General features: G+C 38.9%; 1 protein-coding gene across 1 annotated transcript in view; it reads right to left on the reverse strand.

Annotated features, from left to right (window-relative positions):
* LOC148351321 (potassium channel subfamily K member 5-like) overlaps positions 1 to 25,841 on the reverse strand; it is a 41,459-nt gene that overhangs the window by 5,538 nt on the left and 10,080 nt on the right. The window contains exons 2-4 of the mRNA XM_088354271.1: positions 1,637 to 1,748; positions 550 to 716; positions 290 to 458 (exon numbers count right to left, since the gene is read on the reverse strand). Coding sequence (XP_088210397.1) covers positions 290 to 458; positions 550 to 716; positions 1,637 to 1,748 — 448 coding nt within the window. The remainder of the gene's footprint in view (positions 1 to 289; positions 459 to 549; positions 717 to 1,636; positions 1,749 to 25,841) is intronic.

Consider the following 25,841-nt stretch of genomic DNA (forward strand, 5'->3'; position numbering starts at 1 on the left):
ATCATGCTTTGTTGCATGAACTATTTTTCAAAAGTACTTTAAAGCTGCCCTATGTAGTAATTTTATTCATACTTAGTTTATTTTGTCTTTTATTAGCATACTTGGTATTGGAGTAATCCAAAAGTAATTGAAAATAGTCAAGTTAAAGTAACCCTACCCAACCCTGTTTATGACAGATGTTTTTTGCGATCTTATGCGCAACGTTTGAAAGAAAATGGATGAGTTTGTAAGATTTGTAAAAATGTATGACTATGATATATGAAAAACACAGAACTTCTGTTTGGCATACCTGCAACCATGTCACCAAATCCAATCGTAGTTAAGGTGACGAATGAGAAGTACAAGCCTTCAATATATGTCCAACCTTCTTGGGACATAAAGACAAGTGGTGGAAGAACCAAGTGGATCAGCACCCCCCAAAATAGAAAAATGGCTGTACAGGTAAACTGAGCTTTTCTCTGCAATAGAATGAAAGAAAAACATATTGAAGCGAGCTTCTGGAGTGCAGTATTTCAAATTGACATAATAATAAAGCAAATTTGGTGTTACCTGTGAAAATCCTTTTTTAGTAAGATAATGACCAAAGTGCTTGGCTCGACCACCAAAGAACTTGCCAAGCTCGCTGATCCATGTAAGACACAAAGGCACACCAAAGAGCCCATAGAAGATGCAAAATCCGCGTCCTGTTGCTGTTTTGGGAGCAATGTTTCCATACCCTTCAGAATAAAACAAAAATGAAATGTATAAAACGTGATCGCTGATTTAAAGTATCATTTTATATGAGTGAAATAGAAGCTTCAGTTTAAATGCTAAATAAAAAAATAAATAAAAATAGATGGATGGATGGACGGCAGCACGGCGGCACAGTGGTTAGCACGGGTGCGGCACAGTTCTGAGGTCATGAGATCGAACCTTCCTGTGTGGAGTTTGCATGTTCTACCCGTGATTACGTGGGTTTCCCCCGGGCACTCCGGTTTCCTTCCACATTCCAAAAACATGCATGTCAGGTTAATTGGACGGTTCAAATTGTCCCTAGGTGTGAATGAGCGAGCTGTCCATCTCTGTGTGCCCTGCGACTGGCAACCAGTTCAGGGTGTCCCATGCCCACTGCCCGAAGATAGCTGGGACAGGCTTCAGCAACCCGTGACCCTAATGAGGATATGCGGTGCAGATAATGGATGGATGAAAACAAAATTGTATAGTTTTTGGTTTGTTTTGTGCTCTAGAGGCCCCATTTTTCAGTTGGTCATGAACAAGCTAAACAACTGTTGAGGATTGCAATATGTTGCAAAATGAAACATTTTGGGGGGTCGATTTGCATAATCAGACACATTTTTAATATCATTTAAAACTTAAGGACCAACTGGTATCATTACAAAAAACCAATCCGTTTGGGGCTTCTGTTTTGAGTGATGTAACACAATTGGAGTCGTTTTAAACCTCTGAATTTATGAGATTGTTGGTGCAAAATAAAGAAAGTTGGGCGAAAATAACCCCAGCAGTGGATTGATTTACTCTTGATCTTAATGGAGTACTCCTAAACCAACTGCAGGTCAAGTGTGTGAGCTGTCCTCTCAAACATCTCAGGGAACTGAAAATTCTCAACCAACTCTGTATAACTAGTGAGAGTGCTTACCAATCGTAGTTATAACCGTGGCAGCAAAGATTACGGCATTTGGCCAGTTCCAGTTGTTGAAAGTCTTGTTTCCGGTTATAGTGACTCCTTGGGCAGCAGCATCAGAAACGATCTAGAGAAAAATAACAAAAAGTACATCCGAAAAGTTTTGAATGTCACAATAACAATAATTGTCTCCCCTTTCTACTGACTTTCTCCAGGTGAGACACACTACATGAGTCACTCAGATAAAATAAAGTCATGCTACTGCCCATTTAGCTCCAATCGTTCATCACAATGGCTAAAGAAGATAAGGCAAAATGCAACATGCCTTGAACACTTTAAAGTCTGGAGATCTTAACCCAGGAATAGTGAATGGCGAGAACATTTAAACTGCTTTGAAGGGATGAACTGAAAATTTGTAGCACTGATTTGAAATGTACTGCAGCTGCCGGGACAATCTTACTTTCACGAAAACACAGCAATTAAACATCTCCATTCCGTGGGAATGAGGATTATTTGCATGAATTCCTGTTTGTCAAAAAGTGCTGAATTTCATAAGGCAAAACGCTGATCTACAGATTTACAATAGAGGCAAAGCACAACCTCATACATATAGAAAACAGAGGTCAAAAGGCTCTCAGGTATACATTTTGTAGTTGTGTGGTCTTCATTGATCACAAAGCACAAAATGTAATCCAAATCTAATGAACAGAAAAATGATCCAGATTTTAAACGCTTTAAAAACATTCAAAAGTAAGACATTAAGTGCTGTCTGAAAACTTGCTGAAGAGCTTTGACAAGAGTTGTGAAACATGTAGCTCAGCCACACAGCCCACCTTAAACTGAACAAAGATTTGATCTAGCACTTATTAGCACGTAAGCCCTCTGGCCCTGTTTGCTACAAGTCAAGATAACGCTCTCGAATGTACACGACAGCAGCAGGACTGCAAACTCATTAATGGTGCAAAAATTACAAAAAAGGTTAATTAATAAAATATACTTTTAATCTGGAGCAAACAGAAGGTTCCAGCAGGGAATCATCGAGTCGCCTACATCTTGATAAATGTGTTGTAAACATATGAATAACTTTTTGGGGGAGAATTGCTAAGAATCAAATGGACAGAACCCTTTCAAGGCAGTGGGCATTTCCGACGCTGCGTTGTTCACATTTTTGTTTTCTTTAATTTTTTTTTTAAATTTTATTCATCAGGTACTTTTTGGTCATATTTAAACCTAATCTGCCCTTTATTAAGAAAAAGAGTTTTAAAAATGCTATATTTTTGGGAGTGTTAGGGGTGCTTGAGCCAACCACAAAATGGGCTGGTTCTGCCCATTATTCACAGGCATTTGAAAATGAAAAGCAATACTGAAATATTTTACAAAGCTCAACATTGATCAAAGTAAGTGTGCCTTCGAGGTACGATGATGAGAATTCAACAACGCCCAATTTGCTCTGAACATGAGATTAACATTTGCCCAGGCAAAAATCGCAAAGAAAGGATTTCTTGATACTGTTGAGGAAGCGAAAGAGTTGCTAAATTGCAGTCTTAGCAGTCTGCTTCTGCCGTTCTGATAACCGAAGAACAGAAAAAAAAAAAAACACACACAACGCCAACTGTTATCTGGCAGCTGAGCAAGCCACTCCATTCCGAGGTATTTTTCCACTTTCAGCGTAAGAGAAAACAGCTGCCCATCGGCAAGATCCATAAATTCATAATAATTAGGTCAATCGGGCTCTTTCATTTAATTTGGTCTCAATTTTAGATTCAGGGTCGGTGGTTCACGAGGCTTAAAAAATAAACATTACCTTATTGGTTCAGCGGTCAGAATCCTGCAAGACAGAGTTCAGGTCGAGTTGTCTGGTAGTACATTTTTTAAAAACAGCTTCAAACAAATGCATTGAAGTGAAGGTATTCTTTTTAATTGATTGCTTTGTCACACCAAAGGGTTAGGCAAGGGGTGTCCAAACCTTTCAGAAAGCGGGCCAGAGCTTAAAATGTTTGAGGGCTTTTGAACAGTTTTGAATATATTTAACCTCAGTGAAAGGTTTGCAGTGCTTGGCAATCAGCATCGTGTTCTCGTAGCTCACCTTTTTAGCATTTTTATTTTTATTCGCAGGGTCTGTGCTGTGCCGTTAAAAGAGCTTCCAGTTGCTTCACATTTTGTGTTTGTTTCCAGTTAAGCTTTTGTTGTCAGCATATTTTGTCTGGCAGTGCCTCTTGATACAATATTTTTTGAAAACAGCCACAGTCTCTTGGCAAATAAGGTAGACGCAATTGTTTTGGGTTTCGGTAAAAAAATACACCAATTTCCACAACGACCCTCACGGTCAATTTCTCTTTTTTTTTATTTACAGTAACCATGTCAGAAATGGGGTGGGCTAAAACTCTCACAGAAAGCTAAGGGCAAGGTGAAACAAAGGCTACAGCCATCATCCAGGGTAATTTTGAATTATCTCATCTCATCTCATTAGCTGCACCGCTTATCCTCAGTAGGGTCGCGGGGGTGCTGGAGCCCATCCCTGCAATCATCGGGCAGTGGGCAGGGGACACCCTGAACTGGTTGCCAGCCAATCGCAGGATTTTGAATTCTTTTTAGTACAAATATACTTTAAACCATAGTCAACATTACTGGCAGGTCACATATTTATTGTAAGTGTGGCCGCGGGCCAGTAAAAATGTGATCACAGGCTGTAACTGGCCACCTGGGCTGGGCTTTGAACATGACTGGGTTAGGCAATATAAACACGCTAAACAGCGGTATAAACAAATATAAACAATAAAGCAACGAATACCACCACACTTCATTAACGCCTTTTCAAGTGGCTTTTTTAAAAGTACGTTGTTAAATTTTACAACATGCCCAATTAACAACACATGTACCAAAGCTGTTCTTCCTTGTCAAACCTTTGTTGGGTAATTTACATTAAAACACTCAATTTTCAACTGGCAGGAGGCAAATTCTTGTGGAAAGTTAATAAAAATGTTACTTTTTTTACCGACTGTTTTACTTATGATAGTTTGTCTTAGAGACAAGTTCACAAACTCACGACCGGGGGCCAATTGCAGCCCGCGGGGCTTTAGTTTCAGGCGCTCGCCTTAATATAAGTGTCTAAAAGGGACAGTGTGTATTAATAAGCAACTCCTGGTGGGAAATGTATAATTCAGTCAAAGAACAAATACTGATTTAAACAAATACATGAACTATGAATCAAACGTCCATTTTTTAAAATACTCAGAGAAATTTGCATTTATTTTACATAACATTAGCCTCAATAAGATGGAGCTGACAAAATAAATCTTGTTGCTACATAGCTCTCTTCTATTGCCTCTTTTTTCCACCTTTTTATTTTCTTTTTTCTAGTGTGTCCTTTTCCCATCTTTTTTCTCTTTCCCCTTTTTGTCCTTTTTGCCTTTTCTCCTTTCCAAAGGCTGGGCAAAAAAGAAAATGTTGTGGTTTGGTCAGTTTGAGTCTTGGTAGTTTGTTTTTCTTTTTATCACTCATTTTCGGTTGCACGGCACAATAAAGCAACATCTAGTGGTCAAATAATACACACTGTCCCTTTGATGTAAGTGCAGGCCCTACAAATTATGGATTCAATTTATTACTGATTGATTTTTTTTCATATTAATTCTTGATATTTTTGTGGGGATTTTTTTTAATCTGAAGTTTTCTTGTGGAAAACCCAGTTCGGCCCCAACTCACCCAGGACCTAGCTCTGGCAGCCCGCAAGTAAATTGAGTTTGAGACCCCTGCTGTATGAGGCGAGGAGGGAAATCTTTACCACCACATAGCCTCAAACAACATTTGACGGTGTATCTATAGATAATTTTAAAATATTAATTAGCTTTAAAAAAAATGGCATTTAGGTATTTTTATTCAAGTAATTGCTTGTGGCTTCATCAAGTCATGCTCCCAAAACACCAACTGAACAATTTATGCACCATTTTAGGAAACGTGCTTATTTGGTCTGAAAACATGATTTTCAGAGTGGGGAACCAATACTGGAATATTGCCTCAAATGTGGGGGCTAAGATACAAAGACCTTCCCAAGAAGTAACGTAATAATATGTTATTAATTGACACATTTTTCTTTATCTGCTTTGATTCAAAACTTCACATGAAAGGATTTGAAATGAGAACGGTCTATATTGTTATTGATAACAACGTAGTGAACATTGTTTGCAACAACATAAACCATGGCACTCCAGGTGAGCAAGTTAAAAGGACTCAACAGAGAAAAAAAAAGATTAAAAAGAAAGTCAGGTTAAATAGGCAATGTCCCCCAGACAGGACAGAGAACAGCCAATGATTTTCTGGGCATTGCTGATGGCTCTCTGTGTTTTTTTCTGTCAGATACCACATTGTGGCGCCGTATTCCAGAATGCTATCCCTTTTGTCCCTTTTTTTAATTTAATTTGTATTATACTTTTTATCTGTTTATTGAACACACGACAAACAAAGAATAAAGGGGGGAACAAAAACAAAATTAAAAACTAAAATTAACAAAACAAACAAAAAAACAAAGAAAAAAATGTTCAAGTCATTCTTCCATGATCAGTCTTCGTTGTTTGTAAGTGGTGTCCTTATTTTACTTATAGTCTATTAATTCTTCCCACTTGTCCATGAATTGGCTCTCCTGTATTCTCATATGAAATGAGGTCCTCTCCATTACAAATATCTCCTTCACAGTGCACAACCACTGTTTAGCTGTGGGGAGATCCTGTTATTACTTTTACGCTAGCTGTCAGTAACTCTGGACAGTATTCATCCTTTCCCTGTAAAATCTCTTCTGTTAGATGGCCTAAGTAGAGCACCTTGAATGTTTTAGGTCTTCCATATCCCAATATTTTCTTTAAAACAAACTCAATTTTTTCCCAGTAATCTTGTATTCTATAAAATATATGCATGTGGTCAACGTCTACCTCTCCACATGTTCTCCAGCATGGTTTTTGAACCTCGGAAAAACCTCTCTTAATTTTGGGGGTTATAAAAAAATCTGACGACATTCTTTGAGGAGTTCGTGGATGTGCAGTTTTACAAACATTCCACCACTTGTCGTCTGTTATGTTTGGATCTATCTCCTTTTACCATTTTATTTTAATATAGAGTGATGAATGCCCACTCATTCAAAAACAAGAAGGGCAAATGGTACCTTTGTGTTGGGATGCTTAAAATTTATTCTAGGATTATTATCACTTAAGCAAGTCAGAACCTGCCATAAAAGTCTTAACTGTGCTAACTTGATAGGGAAAAACCATGTAATAAAATACATGTTTCATTCCCGACCACTAGGAATAACCACTAATAACCACCTAACCACTTATTTCAAGAGTGCCATAATAAAAACACTTTTTTAAAAATTCATTTTGATAGCAGTAGTCTGGCAATTTTGACACGTTTAGCAGTTGGAGAAGTGACCAAAATAGCACGATAGTTCACAATGCTCAAGGTGGCCTTGTTTTTTTTTTGAAGAGGTGTGCAGAACAGAAAATGCAGCTTTTGTTTAAACAGAGCCACAAGGAATGGCAAGGAAAACCCATGTCTGAAATATTTGCGAGTTAAAAAAACACATTTGTTGATTACAATTTTTGGTTTAAAACAGTCGTTGCATGAAAAGCTAAAAAATAAGGTTCAATGCATCACTTTGTTATTTCAAGCCATGTTGCCTGAACCACATACATGACAAAGTTGTGTAGAACAGTGTGCTACTTCATTCACTGGAAAGGTTCACTCTCAACCACAGACCCCAAAAAAAGACGGTAGCATTGACAAACACATGAAGTGTTTGCAGACTCAAGCGTGATCGGCGGAACAAATGCAAAATGACTGCACAAGCACTGAGGAACTGAGTAGGAAAAGAGAAGAGAGCCATTGAAAAATTTTTGAAAATCAACAGATTGCATCACGGCAGGTGATTGATTTAAATTAAGGGCTCATCATCATTTCATATACCACACTCATATCTTCACCTTTTTTGTGAGAAAAAAGCTGCCTACCAAACAGTTCAAGCGTTGAGAAATGCTAAAAGTTGTACACTTATCTTGAGTGAGCCATTATAGTGTAGATGCCATGCATGAACGTGATTAACACTATCCCCATTGTATATTAAGTTAATGAGGTCAACTGTGTCCCAATTGTTGACCTCACGTCGTCCATTGTTTAGAAAATCCTGCATGTATTGGCCCTTCACACGTGACGTCATGTTGCCTTCCCTGGGAGATGAGAGCCATGATGGACGGCAAGAAGCATCCTAAAGAACAGCACTCAAATGAACATTTGAATTGAAAAAACAAAAAACAAAAAAAAACAATAGCCACGACAGAAAAATATAACTACCACTTTTTACGATGGTGGTTCACTGGTGTGCCCACCGGCAAGGTTCTAAACCCGATTAGGAATTTTATCGAAAATGTTTTGATGAAGACAGCAGACAGCAATGTTTATCTGCAATCACAGAGAGACTCACAACCCTGAAATTATTCTGAAATTTGCAGCGAGCATTTTTTTACAAGGTATGTTTAATATATTTCCGATCAGTTTTACGTTAAGTAGGTACGAGTGTGTGGCTAATTTTGACTCAACTGCAAAATAATCTGTTATAGATAGTCATTATAAAGACTCTTTGGTGGCTGTATTACATAGGTAAAATACATATATTGTTAAAAACTACATCGTGATAGCAGCTGCAAAGTACTCACGAGGCTCTCAGATGGTCGAAACAGAACAGCCCAAACGGTAGGCGTGAAATCAGGAAGAGGAACACACATGAGCACGACTTCACAATAAAAGAATATAAGATTGGTAAACGCACAAAAGATGTAATTACACTCATTATTGAAACGTTACTTTATGTGTGTGTGTGTGTGTGTGAGAAAGATTGTTTTTATATTTAGGAATATAAAAACAAGTTATTTTCATTAGACTGAATTCTGAGAGATGTACATCCAAAACGGCCAACTTTACATAATCTCACTCCCCATAACGTGAACACGCACTCGGTTTTTACTATGCTTCTCAACGCTGCGTTTCCGACAGAAAGGGTGTCACAATCGTAGTTTGTATAATGTAATTATTAAGGAATATTGATTGCCGTGATTAAAAATTAAAATTGCCGTGTGAAGGGAGGTGAGATTCTGCAGAGAAGTGTAAATTAGCCACAACGAGTCACCTCAAATAGACTCAATGTAGCTACTGTAGATAAAATCAAAATTATAAACAGTTTGAGCAGCTTTCGGTTACAGTTGAACTGAGATCTGATGGCACCATGGATAAAATACATTAGCATACACAGCTTACTTTAGTGTCTTACCTATGCAATGAGGTGCCTCCCGGTGTCAGTGAGCAACGCGTACCAGTAACCGAACCAGCTACGAGCTGGTAAGCATCCAGACTTTTAGAAGCTTTTAGATCAGCACTGGTGTATGGGGATACTCCATTTACAATATAGTGGTACAGATGGTCTGGACTCGAGCATACTGAACGATTTGTTTATGTTCCACCACTGTTAAGCTTACTGTTGAGAGTCATGCGTCTGACTTGTAAACTGTATCATAGCCCTCCAAACTATTTTTAAGTCAAGACACTAAAAATGTACATCCCAAAATATTTTTTTGCACAGTGTCCTCTGTGTTTTGGATAAAGTATTTCTCTAGGTTATTTTGACGTTTTGCATTAGTTCTAGCTCTGAAGTTAAATAATAAAAACGGTTAGCGTTTTAATAGCTATGGTTGATAAGATGGGTGGATGCATCGCCAAGTACTCTTATGTAACCACGGTACTGGGGCAAGTTTTAAAAACATGCCAACATGATTTTACATAACATGTGTAGGTGGAGATGAAGTTTATGGTTTTGACATTTATGACACCTATATGCACCTTAAACAGGGTTTGTACACATTTTCTATGGCAAAGTTAAAGAACTTTCAAAGCCAATTTCTTCAGTACAGTACTATTAAAAGGGGAAATCCAGCGTGAATCATGCATCAATTTTGCGTGTCCATTGATCAAGACATGTGATTTTAAGATCTTGAGTAATTTGCGAATATATTTTTTTAAGACAAATCCCTCAGAATACAGGTTGTCCCAGTTAGAATCTACTGGGAAACGAAACCCTAATTTTTGGCATGGCCTATAATAAATGTCCACAATTGATACGTAATTCTTGCAGTAATAACCATTTCATAGTGCCCTGTTTAGGTGTAGCATGCACCTGTCCTCCTGGGCGTGACCCGCAGGGGCTGATGACGCTTCAGGAAAGAAGAAAAGATATGGCCAAGTGAAGCCACCAGAGAGCAGTGTCTGCGTTTTTTAAGCCCACTTGTTGAGAGACATGGCAACAATTTGAAGCATTTCACCTAAAATTCCAGCATTTTCAAGGATTTCAAGCACCCTTACAAACCCAGCTTACACTAAAATTTGATATCTCCGGCACAATGCAAATATGTTACTCATATCAAACGACATGTGTAACCATCAACCTCGGTCAGGAAATAGTCACTGTAGAAAAGATAAATACATTACATGCATTTGGGCAGTAAAAGTTAAAGGTTTAACATTGGGTTAATGCTTTGCCGGTACTTTAACTATAACTTACCAGAATAGTTCAGAGTCAAGTGTCAACTTTTGACAGTTCTAATACCAAAAAAGCAAGGTATGTTATCACTAACTGTCCACAATTCTCACAAGATATCTGCCTGGTGATCATTTATTTACAAAAGATAAGGAACACCACACTTGCTCTCAAGAATTTCGATGACAGCTCCATAAGTTTCCCCATCAATGGTACAGTAGCCCACCCATGTTCTGGGGTGCATGACGATAACGGTGGATTTGTATTTTTCAAAAAGTATTGTGGCTGTGCAACATCTTTTTGAGATAGTAAAAAATTAGAACATAGTTCTCACAGCAACCTGAAATTACACTTCAAGTCTATGAGCTTTATATTCCAATTCAATTGAGCCCTTTGTGCGGATTATGCTGTTACTCAAGTGCAATGAATGGGGGGAGGTTCATGGCTATATCCCTTTTCAGTTCCACAAACACAAAAAGCAGCAGACAAGGAAAAAAGTGGGGAGGGGTAAGGTAATAAAAATCCCTAAAACTAATGTGGACCCATACTGTGGGACATGTTCAGACACATGCTTTCAGTTTAAAAAAAAATGGGACCCCAAAACATTTGAAACTAAGTAAAAACACAGAAATTTTGAAAAAAGATAAACACGTCTTGTTTAGGTGAAGGGATGGACACCCCACACTTCAAAACAGGGGGTGTCAAACTCATTTTAGCTCAGGGGCCACATGTTAGAAAAAAAGTCAGACTAGTAGATTAAAGAGAAACAGAAAGAACAAGAGAGAAATAACAAAAAGCAAAAAAACGAGAGAAAGATAAATAAAATAATGAAAGCGAGAACAAGAGAGATACCAGAGAAAGAGAGAAAACAAGAGTGAGACAAGACAAAAGCAAGAGTTCAAAAGAGAAAAAGACAGGATGAAAAAGAGACAGACATAAAGAGACAAACAAGTGAGTGTAAGAAAGAAAGAGAGAGAGAGTGAAAGAAAGAAAACTGAAAGAGAAAATGAGAGACTGAAAGATAGAATAAGAGGAGAGAGTGACAATGAAAGAGAGAGAGAAGAGAGATTGTGAAAGAGAAAAAAAGGGACAGAGGTAGAGCGAGACAGAGAAAAGAGAGATTTAAAAAGTGAAAGAGAGAAAAAGAAATAAACAAGAGAAAGAAAAGAGATAAACAGAGAAAAAGAGTCAGAAAAGTGAGAAAAATTAAGAAATATCTCCAGTGTATTTGCGAGTGGCACATGGCTTTGTCAACATCAAGTGGACATATTTAAACTGCAGCTGGAAACCTTGGCGGGCCTGAATGTTTGTCACCTGTGCTTCATAGAAATGGAAACAATCAGGAAAGTGCCACTGTAGTATGAGAGAAAAAGAAAGGGAAAGTAATGCTACACTTTCATTTGCGGAAGAAGCTTAACCCAAAAGTCACGGATATTCGCTTTACTAGTCAAGCAATTCTAAATCCTGACAAAGCCAACCTTGAACATTGGAATAGAACATCACGTACTGCACAATTTTAAAGCTGAGATTACACCGGGCTTTTTCACCACACACCCATGAAAAATGCTGATGGATGCACATTTGCTTACACTTCCCACATGCAGATTATTATCAGTTTTAAAAGACGATAACATGGGTCTAAAACAATTACTAAGACAGGGTTCCATCAGCTTTCGGCAAGTTAAATTCAAGACTTTAAGAATTTTTTTAATGCCTTTTGAAATAAGATCTAAGGACAAAGTCGACAAAAAACACTATTGAAACTCACAAAACAAAAACCAAATATTTCTGTACACAATACATCGTGCCTTGTACACATCACCAGGGAAAACTTATTCTTGTCAAAAAAAAATCTTTGTCGGACAGCCACTTCTCAAAAAATTTACACTTTCCCACAGTTCAAAAGTAAACTTCTCTGTCCGTGTATTGTGAGTAGACCTAAGACTGTGTCTGCTCTGAAAGGCCTGACTGAAACCACATCCCTGTTTTGATTAATCCGTTATTGTGGTCACGGCATATTGCTACAAAAGAAAAGCGGTGAATTATTAGAAAACAAAATTGATAAATGTTACTAAATGAGTTCACATTCAAGCCTTTCAAATATTGTATTTAATGCATTTAAACACCAATTTAGGCCTTTTTAGAATGATGAATACAATGCCTTTTAAGACTTTTCAAGGACCATGTTTACAAATATGGGTATTATTGGAAATATATAAGATCTACAGCAGCATTTTCAAATATTTTCATTTGGACTCAGACGTTACAACAAACAACTTATTTTGCATTGACATCAGCCTGATCAATAAGTTGCCAATTATATTTGTAATTTTCTGGCTCTTCAAACTTAGGAAAAATGCTAAAGCGGGTATATCCAACGTCTGGCTCACGGGCCAGTTATGGCCCGTGATCAAATTTTTACTGGCGCGTAGCCTCTGTCATAAACGTAATAATATGTGGCCCGCCAGTAATGTTGACTGCAGTATAAAATACATTTGTACACCAAAATCTTTTTAAAAAAAATAATAATTTCACCAGCTCTTTGGTCACCTTGCCCGTGGCTTTTCATGAGAAATTTAGCTCACTCCCCTTCTGACATGGCAAATGTAATTTTATATATATATATATATATATATATATTATATATATATATATACCCAGGTCATATCCCTCAAGAGGGGTGACTGACAGCAAGACAAACACATACACAAAAACAAAGAAAAGAAAAAAGGAAAAAGTAGCAAAAAGCAAAAAATTTGACCATGGCCAACCCAAATGCCCAAACACCCAAATGAGTTAAGCACCTCTGCACCAAAGTTGGTCATGCTTTCTTCCCTCCAGATGAAACGGCCATGTCACTCGGGACAGGGTGACACAACACACTCTTCTGTTCAACAGCAGAGCCCGATAGCTTTCACGGGTTTACCCCTGCTGCATCTTACAGGTGCCCTGCCCATCCCTTAGAACACGTCCAAACATCCCATGATCCTTTCACAACACTTCTCATACTCCTCACTCATTCCTATCACCAACAAGAGCTCTAGCTTCCACTACATTTGGACCTCTTTCCTCCAGTGCACTCACAACACCATCCATCCATGTCAATCGCGGCCTTCCTCTTGGTCTCCTTCCATGGACTTCGGCTCTGTAGATCCTCTACAACATTCGCTCCTCGTCCAACAACTGACTTACCTGCCATACCGTTCCACTGTTATCCATCATCTTTACACCTCTGCCAAATACACTTGCATTTGCCTCTCTCACCACACCATACATGTACACGTCACACTCCCGTCTCACACCAGTCAACACAGGGAACCAATCACTTGTCTCACTCCCGACTCTTACACATGCTCTGCTGTTCACATAAAAACTCTTCAATGCTTCCAACAACTTTCCACCCACTCCATACATTACCATCACCTGCCACAAAGCCTCCCTATTGACTCTTTGGATTCAAGATGGTGGCGCACATGGATGCTGCGGCTCATTGCTCTCCAGCTAATCTTCTATTTATCACCGTTCTCCTGACTTTTCGCTTTCTTTTCTGGACACATGCGTGGCCAATAACACTTATAGTCAATTATACTTATTGTCTGAATTTCGACTCTACGGGCACTTTTTATTCCACCTATGATAACCGAACGAGATACGAAGAGACCCAGGATGTCCGTGGTCGGCCACCCCACCTCTGAAGCGACGAAGGCACCGTAAAAACAGGAAGCAGAAGCGGGGTGGTCGTGCAGGGAAGTGTGTGAAGTGTGCGAAGCTGAAGGAGCAAGAAGGACACGAAGATGTACCTGATTCAACTATTATTTTTTCATCGATTTTGCGGGTCAACCGACGCCTGAAATTCAACGCACCCGAACGGCGACATCTTGTGACGATCTCTACAAAGACTTCAGCTAAGTTAAACGATTCAGCAAAGCTAAAATTTGGTCTGTTAAATATTAGATCGCTGGCTCCTAAAGCTTTACTTGTTGATAATATTATTCGTGATTACAAACTTAACTTGATTGGTCTATGTGAAACTTGGTTGAGACCGGATAAGTTTTTGCCATTAAAAGAGGCTTCTCCTCAAGACTACGTGAGCAGCCAAGTAGCACGCACGTTGAAGAAGGGTGGCGGTGTCGCGCTAATTTCTGAAATAAATAAATAAATAATAAAATAAATAAATAAATACGCTCAAATTTACTCCTCGTACCTCTAATAATTACAAGGCGCTCGAGGCTCTTGTTATGCGGTCCTCTCTATTGTCAATTTATGTAGTAACTGTTTATAGCGCACCAGGGCCATACGCAGCTTTATTATAGATTAGTTCGCTAAACTTTTGTCTGACCTAGTAACCTATGCAGACAAAGTAATAATTATTAACATTCAACATTCATATGAACTCCCCACTCAGTTCACTTACTGTTGCGTTTCGGTCTCTAATTGATACATTTGGTTTTAATCAACCGGTTGATTTGCCAACTCAAATATGGAAACACGCTAGATTTGGTTCTGACTCGAGGAGTTTCAACCTCAAACATGACGGTGTTACCGTGTACTACTGTTATCTCTGATCACTATTAAGTTACATTCGAGGTGCTAGCTAAATGTAGTACTAAAAAAGCTGAAGGATTTAGCGGGCGCAATATAAGCACTGGCACAGTTTCTGAGCTCTGTGATCTTCTTTTAGGAGCAGTTGCGTCCTTTCCTTCATACAAAGGCTCTATCGACTCACTCATTAATGAGTTTAATGCTACCCTGGCTAGTGTCCTGGATTCAGTAGCGCCCATACAGCTTAAAACACGAACTAAAAGACGCACAACTTGGTTTACTGATGAAACTAGATCCCTTAAACAAAAATGCAGGAAATCTGAAAGAAAATGGCACGCTACCAAGCTTGAGGTTTTCCATCAAATTTGGTGTGACAGCTTATTAAAGTATAAAGCGGTCCTTGCCTCTGCAAAATCAGCCTAGCTTTCGGAGGTGATTGCGTCACAAAAGAACAACGCCAAAATCCTTTTCGACACTGTAGCATCGCATACTAGGCAACAGATTATCCCAGGTAGTTCTACCCATTCAGCCCATTACTTTGTGGTCTTCTTTAATAAGAAGATTCAATGCATACAGGCAGAAATTTCTAAAGACAGTATTAATACAACACATACTAAAGGGCTGAAATATACAGATGCACGACATGGTGGCTGTCCAGGGAATTTGTCCCGATTTAGTGAACTGTCATTCGATAATCTTAAACAGGTGGCGAATACGGCCAAACCGACGACTTGCCTGTTCGCTCGCTTCCAGGTTCGCTTATTAAAGGTCTTTTTGGGGTCCTTGGACAAAATTATAATTATGGGGGACTTTAACATTCATATGAACTCCCCACTCAGTTCACTTACTATTGCGTTTAGGTCTCTAATTGATGCATTTGGTTTTAATCAACTGGTTGATTTGTCAAACCATAAAAATGGAAACACGCTAGACTTGATTCTGACTCGAGAAGTTTTAACCTCAAACATTATGGTGTTACCGTGTACTACCGTTGTCTCGGATCATTATTTAGTTACATTTGAGGTGCTAGCTAAATGTAGTGTTAAAAAAGCTGAAGGATTTAGCGGACGCAATATATGCACTGGCACAGTTTCTGAGCTCTTTGAACTCCTTCCTGGAGCAGTTGCGTCCTTTCCTTCATACAATGGCTCGATTGACTCACTCATGAATGAGTTCAATACCACACTGACAAGTGTCCTGGATTCAATAGCGCCCATTAAGCTAAAATCACGTCCTAAAAGACGCACGCCTTGGAAACTAGAACCCTTAAACAAGAATGCAGGAAATTGGAAAGAAAATGGCGCGCTACCAAGTTTGAGGTCTTCCATCAAACCTGGTGTGACAGCTTGTTAATGTATAAAGCGGCCCTTGCCTCTGCAAAAATCGGCCTACCTTTCGAAGGTGATTGCGTCTCAAAAGAACAATCCCAAAGCCCTTTTTGACACTGTAGCATCGCTTACAAGGCAACAGACTATCGCAGATAGTTCGACGCACTCTGCTCATGACTTAATGGTCTTCTTTACTAAGAAGATTCAATTCATACAGGAAGAAATTGCTAAAGAAATTATTAATACCACACTTATTAAAGGGCTGAAATCTACAGATGCACGACAGGGTGGCTGTCCAGGGAAATTGTCCGGTTTTAGTGAACTGTCACTTGATGATCTCAAACAGGTGGTGAATGCGGCCAAACCGACAACTTGCCAGTTCGACCCGCTCCCAGGTTCACTTGTTAAAAGTCTTTTTGGCGTCCTTGGACCTTCAGTTCTAAATATTATAAACATATCACTCTCCTCAGGTGTAGTTCCAGCAGCTTTTAAGTCCGCCGTTATTAAACCCACACTGAAACGACCCAACCTTGATCCAGAAATCTTAAGTAATTATAGACCTGTGTCAAACCTACCTTTTCCTTTCTAAAGTACTTGAAAAAGTAGTGGCACAGCAGCTGAATGATTTCATATCCGAGAATAACCTTTTTGAATCCATGCAATCAGGATTCAGGGCTAACCACTCTACTGAGACAGCTCTGATCAAGGTAACAAATGATCTCCTACTGGCAATGGATTCTGGCGCTTCATCACTTTTGCTGCTGCTGGATCTTAGTGCTGCTTTTGACACAGTGCACCACAATTTCCTACTAGAACGGTTGGAAAAATGGATTGGTCTCTCAGGAACCATTCTCTCGTGGTTCAGATCCTACCTCTCAGATAGGACGCACTGTGTTAAATATGGTGAAATGACATCTGAGCCCTTCAATGTTACCTGCGGTGTTCCACAGGGTTCAGTGCTTGGCCCCCTTCTTTTCAGCATTTACATGCTTCCATTAGGTTATATTATTCGCAAGTACAATATCAGCTTCCACTGCTACGCAGACTACACTCAACTATATCTTCCGTTAGAGGAATCTCCCACACTAAACTGTGGAAATTTGGAGGCCTGCCTCATTGAGATAAAAGAGTGGATGTCACTCAATTTCTTGCGTCTTAACTCTGAAAAGACCGAAATGTTAGTCATTGGTCCATCTAAATGCCGTGACTTATTCTCAAAAACTGCTGTGAACATTGACAAATGTCACATCACTCAGAGTGACTCAGTTAAAAATTTAGGTGTCATATTTGACCCTGATCTATCCTTTGAAATGCATGTAAAGAAAATTACTAGAACCGCTTTCTTCCATCTTCGTAACATTGCAAAAATCCGTTCAATACTGTCTCAGTCGGATGCGGAAATTATAATTCATGCATTTGTTACCTCCTGTCTCGATTACTGTAATGCACTACTTTCTGGTCTCCCGAAGTCTAGAATCAAGTCTCTTCAGCTGGTACAAAATGCCGCAGCGAGGCTTTTAACTAGGACAAAAAAGTACGATCACATAACACCGATTTTGGCTAACCTGCATTGGCTCCCAGTTAGCCTTAGATGTGATTTCAAGGTTCTCTTAGTATTATACAAAATCATACATGGACTTGCTCCCTCTTATCTTTCAGATCTAATTTGCCCCTATGTCCCGGTCCGAAGCCTACGATCTGAGAGTGCCGGTCTTCTGGTGATCCCAAGAGCAAAGAAGTGTTCTGCTGGTTCGAGAGCATTCTCCATCCGGGCACCGGTGCTGTGGAATGCTCTTCCCCCTGAGATCCGATCTGCAACCTCAGTGGAAATGTTTAAATCTAAACTTAAAACTCACTTCTATTCCATGGCATATGAATAACCTACTCTTCTTGTCTGCTGAAAAATAGTCTGTGTAATATAGTGTAATAATCTGCGAAGCCCTTTGAGACTCTTCGTGATTTAGGGCTATACAAATAAAAATGACTTGACTTGACTTACTTAATCACATTTTTTAGTGGAAGTACAATGTTGGCTACACGATTCACTTGATACAATTGGAAATTATTTGAATGCAACACAAACTTTTTATTCTTTTGTCTATGTTTTTTTTCTACTTTTTAAAAAAAAATTCCTTTAAAAAAAATCTCATTGTGTTTATTTTTTCCGAGCTGTTATTTTTTCTTTTTGTTTTCTATTTATTTTTTTCCTACATATCTTTTTCTTTTTTTCTGGCTTTTTTCTAAATGTTTCCTTCTTTTTTTCTCTTTGTTTTGTTTCTTTTTTTCTCAGCTTTTCACTACTTTTTCATTTTGGTATTTTTTTCTTTTTTGTTCTATTCCCCCCTTCCTTTAAGTAATTTTGTGCATAATTTGACTTAATATTTGGTCATGTTGGGATTAAAGAAGCAAAAACAACCTGAAGAGCCGTTTAGGACCCTTTTTAGTGAGCCGAGCCGAAGAAGCCGGTTCTCGACATACTCTACTAACTTTACTCAACTTCGTTCGACTTCAAAATACCGCATTTAGGACACAACGTCAGGGGAACCCGTGTATTTTTACCCTCATGCACTGTAACTTTGACTTAAGTCGCTTCTTAATAAGTAATTTTGAGCCCTCATTTTTGTGCGCTGGCTAGATTTCCTTGTGCGCTGGCTAGATTTTCTTGTGCGCCGAGAATGTGCGAGCAGTGCGCAATTGCGCACGCGCGCAGCTTGGAGGGAACACTGGCTACATCTATTTACTAGTCTTATAACATTTCACTTATTAACTTGCATAAATAAATAGTGTTACCTCAAATCTATTGTTGTGGCAAATACACTTGCAAATGTAGAATGGATTTGCATACATGTGGAAATTTAGAAAGACTTGCTTACGTTTGTGGGAAAAGGTCGGGTAGACATCCTTGAAGATACTCTTGGCAGACATTAAGTTTCCTTGAAGATAGCGTGCAAGGGACGGGACGCTCTGTACTTGATACGTGATACAGGACCGCCTTTTGGGGTGTACTCAATCGAAGCCTAATCGTCACTACCAGCTTTAAATACATTGTCATGTTCCTAGCTCTGTGAGATCTTTATTGACGCATCAATAAAGTGACATCTCCCTCCAACCGGCTGGCTCCTGCCCATCCTTATCCACTTATGAGAAGACTTTCTCTCGATTATCGGACCTCCAATTTCTACCACATTTGGCGCCGCAACGTGGATTGGCACTAATTAAATAAACAGAAAAGGGAAAAGACTTCTCAGTGGAACGGTCTCGAATGAGCGGTTGAGGTAAGGATAGTTTTTTTCTCTCCTTGTTTCAATTTGCTTGTCGAGATTCGTGGGGGGACAGGAGCCTGTGACGTCGGAGCTAAATTATGAAAATGCGTGCACGTGGGATTTTCCGTCTATAGTCAGGCCCAAGTTCGGACGGATGAGATATATAGACTGAGTTGTGATTTTTATGTCCGACGGGATTCTGAGCTCAAAGAATCCTGTTTGTTTTGGGACATAGGCTGCTTGAAAACGGAAAAAGGCTAATTTAACCTGGATAAGAGGTTGCAGCGGCGTCGGTATTTGTATATTTATGATTGTCTTGAGATCTGTGTAAAGCTGTGATAAGACGTCGTCATTTGCTAAAGTGACAGTTCGAGAGTAGACGATCTATGTATGGTTAATACGGGGCATGTTTTATGTGTTTCCCTAGTCGATTGATGATTTGGGAGGGAAATGTAACCTTGCACTTAAGAAAAAGTGTGGTGCATGGAACCTCGCCATTTTCTACAATCTGAAAGGTTATACCGACGTTAGAAAAATGAGCAGTAATCAGATGTTGTATTATTAAGATATATTCGCATAGAAACAAGCGATACAAAGAATGTGTGAGAATTGCTGACATGTTTTCAGTCTGGGAGATGTCTCATTCGGAAATGTTGGTGTGTGTGCCAGCTGGCGTTAATTGTGCGTGTGTCTCTCTGTATGTGGATGTGTGTTCTGTTCGGTTCGGTTTCTCCCCCGCCCGCCTGAGTGAATGTGCGCGGGTGATTTATACTTAACTGTTTAAGGGCTAGGAGAGCCTGTGTTTCTTTTTGTCTTTTTTGTTTTTTGTGTTGTTTGGCGTTGGGAGAGGAGTTAAGGAAGCATGGATGAGTGATGGAGTGACTGCTTATTCTACGTTTTACGGTCTTGTATGTGCTTTAGAGTGTTTTGCTTACCCCCACCACTCTCCGTCTTTCCCCCGTCTTTCGCTCTGTGTGAGTTGAGCTCAACCGTGTGTATTCCCGCTCCGATCACCTCCCCCCACCCCCGTCTTTCCCCCGTCTTTCGCTCCTTTGCTGTATGGAAAATAAAAAAAGTGGAGGGAGTACTTAATTCGTCAAGTGCTCCGTTTGCGTGTGGCCTTTTGATTTGTGAGATCTTGTTCCGATAAACGTGATAAGTATAGTTTGGGTAAATTGAGGAAACAATTTGGCAAGCATTTTCAAAAGACAATGAGGGGCAGATTACTCGATCTTGAGGAAGACCATGAAAAATTTAGGAATTTAATTGCTAAGGTGATGTTTTCATGGTCATTTAACCTAGACTAAACGTCCGAGTTTGTAAACATAACCGATTTAACAGGATTCAGAAGTCAGACGGACTGTTGAAAAGGGCTGAAGATGGCAAAAAACAAACAAAGACGTTCACTCATCCGTTGTCTGCGCCGCTTGTCTACAGCAGGGTCGTGGGGACACTGGAGCACATCCAGGCTGTCCTCGAACAGTGAGCAGGTGGCAATCTGAACTGATTGCAGCCAGTTTCGAGGAGAAAGAGGTAGACAACTGGGCACCAAGGTCAGTGTGGCACTGATAATGCTCATGGCGCATTCCTACAGCGGATTGCGAGTGGAACGTCACGATGGACTGAGCCAGACGGCCAAGGCCGTCGACGAGGCGGTGATAACGAACAACACGAGTCTGCATTGAATCACGCTAGAATCTTGTTGATTGACGTAGTGTTTACAAATCTGAGGAATATTGATACGTTTGGATTGTGAATTATTTTATTTTTAACACAGAAATACTGCTAAAATTGTATTTTGAATCTGCTTTCCAGGAAAACGGTGATGTGTCTCCAGATGCAGGAGCATCAGGAGGATTATTAAGGAGAATAGGTAACAGGGGAATACCTTTGACTTTATATCAGATACAGGCCACGGTAGACGGAGAGAATAATAATAATAGGAGTAATAGGAATAATAGGAGCAGTGCCATCAAAAGATCTAGGTGCGGGAACAGTAATTAGGTTTTTGATTAGAGAAGTTATTCCGCGATTTGGCATACCGTCAGAAATAAGCTCGGATAACATTTGTTCAAAAGGTCGTGAAGGGCATCTTACAAAAACTACACATTAAACAACGGTTCGGTGAGGTTTATCAACAAAGTCAAGGGATGGTGGAAAAGAGTAAATGGAATATTAAAATCAAAGATAAACAAGATCTTTGTGAGTACTAGGCTCGACTGAGGGGATGCGCTACAGTTAGCACTGATGAGTTATCGCATGCAAACTCATTGGATCACGCATTTAACACCGCATGAAATGCTAACAGGCAGACCAGCGCCGCATCTGGGAGGTCCCTATAAGGGGCCGCCACTTGAGCAACTACAAACTGAACTGAGAGACTGTATGAGACAATTGACGGCTGTCATCTACCGGCTGGTTAAGAGACAAGGGTCCAGGGTCGAACAACCATTTGAGAAGACGTCCCAGGGGATCTCGTCTACAACAAGGTTTCAACGAAAGAGGAACCATCCGAGGCGTGAGGGACCGTACACCGTCGTGAGGGCAACGCTGGCCGCAGTCCAGGTCGAGGGCAGCTCAAAAGGGTACCATCTGAACCACTGTACCACGGCTCACGCTGCCACCGTCAACGAGACCAAGCAAGATCAACAGGGCAGTAACGTTAAAATTAGGAAAACAAGATGTGGATGACAAAGCTGTGTGTGATAATAAATTGTCTGATATGATTGTTACTAGGAGCAGAGCTCGAGAAATCGCAGCGGCGAATGGAAATTGCGGGTCCGAAAGTGCAACCGGAGATCCAAAGAGCGACGCTGCAGTTGCAGACCATGACGCATCCTAGAGACAGCGGCCCGGTTAAGTGTGACACTACTGTATGACATGCCAAAACGGTTGAGGATTTGGAAAGTACAAGTACATTTTACCTCATGAAGGGCTCAATGGCCCTGAGGTATGTAAGCTCGAAAGTACCAAAATCAAAAATATTACAGGAAAAAAGAAAAATGTGAGATATGACGAAAATGTGTAAAATATAATTTTAAATAAGGAGAGTCACAGTGCCCAAAGAAGCACTATTTTCTTCTAATTATTGTGTCATATCCACTGCCTCTAGGTGATGCTCATGTTATGGGAAACTCAAGTAACTCCAGTTTACAGTCACGTAGTCACACCAGCAGTCCCTGTTTTGGATGTAAATTGCTAAAAATACTTTATAAGAAAGCTAATTAAACGATTTAGGTTCACTATCAAGACATTTCTAATAAAAACTCGCAGGAAAAAACCTTAACCGAGAACGAACGTTTTATTCAGGAGCTGTAGCAAAGAAACTCAAACGTTTTGATTGGGTGAGTGTTAGGAACTATAAACAGGACATGCGCACTTTTGCTAAAAGTAAATACGTAAGTATCTTCAGTTGTAGGAATTTTTGACATTTTCACAAAATAACTTGGCTTGCATCAGGTTTTGAATCAATAATTTGAGACAAGATGACAGACAAAATGAGACCCCGGCACTCATAAGTGACGGCGGGAGGGAGTCGAATTCTAAGTCGCTCGACACTCAAAACGTCACACAGTGAAAATTAAAATCGCTAAATGAAAGTACCGTAAAAATACTACGACAGTAATACGGTAATAGAGAAATGCCCCTAGGGCAAGGGTGTCAAAGTCATTTGAACTCGGGGGCCACACGATAGAACAAACATTCTGTCGGGGGCCTGACTGGTAGATTCAAGAGAAAGAAATTGAGAGAGAAATAAAAGAGAAAGAGGGAAGGAAAAGAAGAGGGGGAGAGAGCATGAGAAACAAAAGAGATAAAAAGTCATGAGAGAGGGGGAAAAGAAAGGGGGAGAAAGAAAAAAATCCAAAGAGAAATAGAAAGACAGAAGGAGAGAAAAGAAAGCGTGAAGGGTAGGAAGAAAGAGAAAAGAGAGAAAAGGAAAAAATGTAGAGAGAGCAAAATAAAGTAAAAAGACTGAGAGAAAAAGAGAGACGAGGTGAGTGAAAGAGAGATAATGGTTGAGAGAAAAAGGGAGGAAGAGAAAGAAAGAAATCCAGAGAGAAATAGAAAGACAGAAGGAGAGAAAAGAAAGCGTGAAGGGTAGGAAGAAAGAGAAAAGAGAGGAAAGGAAAAAATGAAGTTAGAGCAAAAGAAGTTAAAAAGAGAGAGAGAGAGAAAGAGACAAAATAACAAAGAAAGAGAAAAAGAGAGACACAGAGAGTGAAAGAGACAGAGACAGAGTGGGAGAAAAGGGGTGGAAAAGAGAGAGAGAAAGCGAAAGAAATACAGAACAGTGTCTTTGTTCAAGGCACCTGGGTTTCATAATTCAACCTGCAGCCTCTTTGACACCTGTGCCCTAGAGGTATACTAAACAGTATCACAAAACTAACGATTCAATATGGTATTTTAAAACAAAGACATGGTACACTACGTCAATTGAAAATAAATAACTACAGAACTAAATACCAAGTTAAGTGCAAAAAGGGCATTTATGAGCTGGCTCTCTTCAATAAATTGAGAAAAAAGCAGTTTTGTCCAATGAAAAAGACTGACTTAACCAATTACCAACAGCAATGACGTAATCTCGAAGCGACGAGATCTCATTAGCTAAGGTCGGCGTGCAGAAAAATAAAATCTCATACAGCAAGACCAAAGTAACGATGATGTAATGCGTTGAATCTTTGTTATAGAGGAATTAAATGATAATGACAATTTAGAGGAAAAGTTTGCGTCCCCAGCATGGATGATGCATCTGGGACACAGGAACATGGTGAAATGAAAACACTGAGTGTATAATACAAGATAATTATACAGAATAGTTTAAAAAGAAAGAATGTTTAAATAACAAAACTAATCATCTCTCGTTGAATATGCGAATGGCAAAAGGGTAAGAATTTTTAAGACGTGTAGTTATGCTCCTAATAAAGCAAGGGCGAGTAAAACAAAGAAGACGACTGGAAACCGTCCATAATTTCAGTGTCCATCTTTTCGTTGGTTATAAATGGACAAATTCAAAAGAGGCGTAATACATAAAAAGATTGTTTCCTTAGTTTTTCTCATATTCAATAATAGATTACTAGTGGTATGAATGATTTCGAATTATCAAAAATTGAAAGAAGTTTGAAAATGACGACATATTATCACAGGGAAGAAAATTGGAGACTAGAAATCATTAATAACGTAGCTGAAGCTATTTCAGTCACTGAATGAAATATTTCTTTTAAAAAGAAAAGAAAAAGAAAAACAAAGGGAACTAAGACAATTGCGTAAAAACGAAGATTGTTGCGCGGAATAAAAGATTAAGATAGTAATATAAAATAAATACGAGTCGACAAGATAATTCATAAGTGGCAAGTAGGTATTGCTTTATATCGAATCAACAATAAGAGATTGTGATTACAGAGGGATGAAAAGACAATTAGAAATTTTTGACATTGAGTTCGAGTTGGCAGTTTTTTTAGGACAATTGGTTCCACACTGAATTTTTTAGAATGAGTGTTACGTTCGACAAATGATTAATAAATGTGAAACAATAGCTGACTTATGGTTTGGTTAAGTTAAAATGAAACAATGTCTATGGAAAAGAGCATTTTTGTTTTAGAAGACAATGAGAAAAAGATTGATCAATCCTGGAAAGGATTAAAGGAATTCAAAATAACGGATTAGTGGATTTAGAGACAACCATACAAGACGATTTTGGTGATTTAGAAATATAACTGCATGGGAAATGAATGGAAATTAATTAAACTAAGATAATTAATGTCTACTAGTACTTAAATTTAGAGAAAAATTTAGAAATTGAATAAACTGGCTAATTTACTAAAACATCTCAGTACGTAAGCACGATGATACTTAACGAGACTCTAAGTGCCCCTGAATTACACAAAAAAGTTAACCTAGTATATTGTTTTGCTTTAATTCCGAAAGGAAAGGGAAAAGAAACACTAAGACAAACATACAACATAAGTTATTTAAATAAGGATAATTTGCTGAAAATTGGGTATGAAAAACTTGAGACAAAAGTATGAAAAACAACACATTAGGTGGTGTTTTTGGAGTTCCCCAGGGTCTTGAAAAGCACTATATAAATCCAGACCATTTATGATGGAATGGAATATACCTTTACGGACATAGTTACAAAACGGGTTCACATATTGTAACTGACAATTAAATTTGGCATGACACTCCATCTTCAGAGTTAGGTAAAGGTTCGGAAAAGATAAGGTTATAGTTATAATTAATACAATATTTACACAAGAATGTGCATTTAAAATGTTACATACAGTTGAGGTTTGTGTAAATATGCATTTGGTGAAAAATAGTCATTGTAGTGCAAAAAAAAAAAAAAAAAAGTTGTCGGCATTGTGCAAAACATATAACAGTATTTTTATAGATAAGCTATGAAAATAAAAGGAAATTATTAAAAGGATCAATATCTAATTGAAGGCAAGTAAACATAGACATAACATGTTGTTTTGCTTTAGAATAAGAAGATACGTACCACGCAATACATAAGATTT

Source organism: Urocampus carinirostris, chromosome 15 (assembly GCF_059441175.1).
Source record: "Urocampus carinirostris isolate Australia breed hairy pipefish chromosome 15, RoL_Ucar_1.0, whole genome shotgun sequence".
Taxonomy (NCBI): Eukaryota; Metazoa; Chordata; class Actinopteri; order Syngnathiformes; family Syngnathidae; genus Urocampus; species Urocampus carinirostris.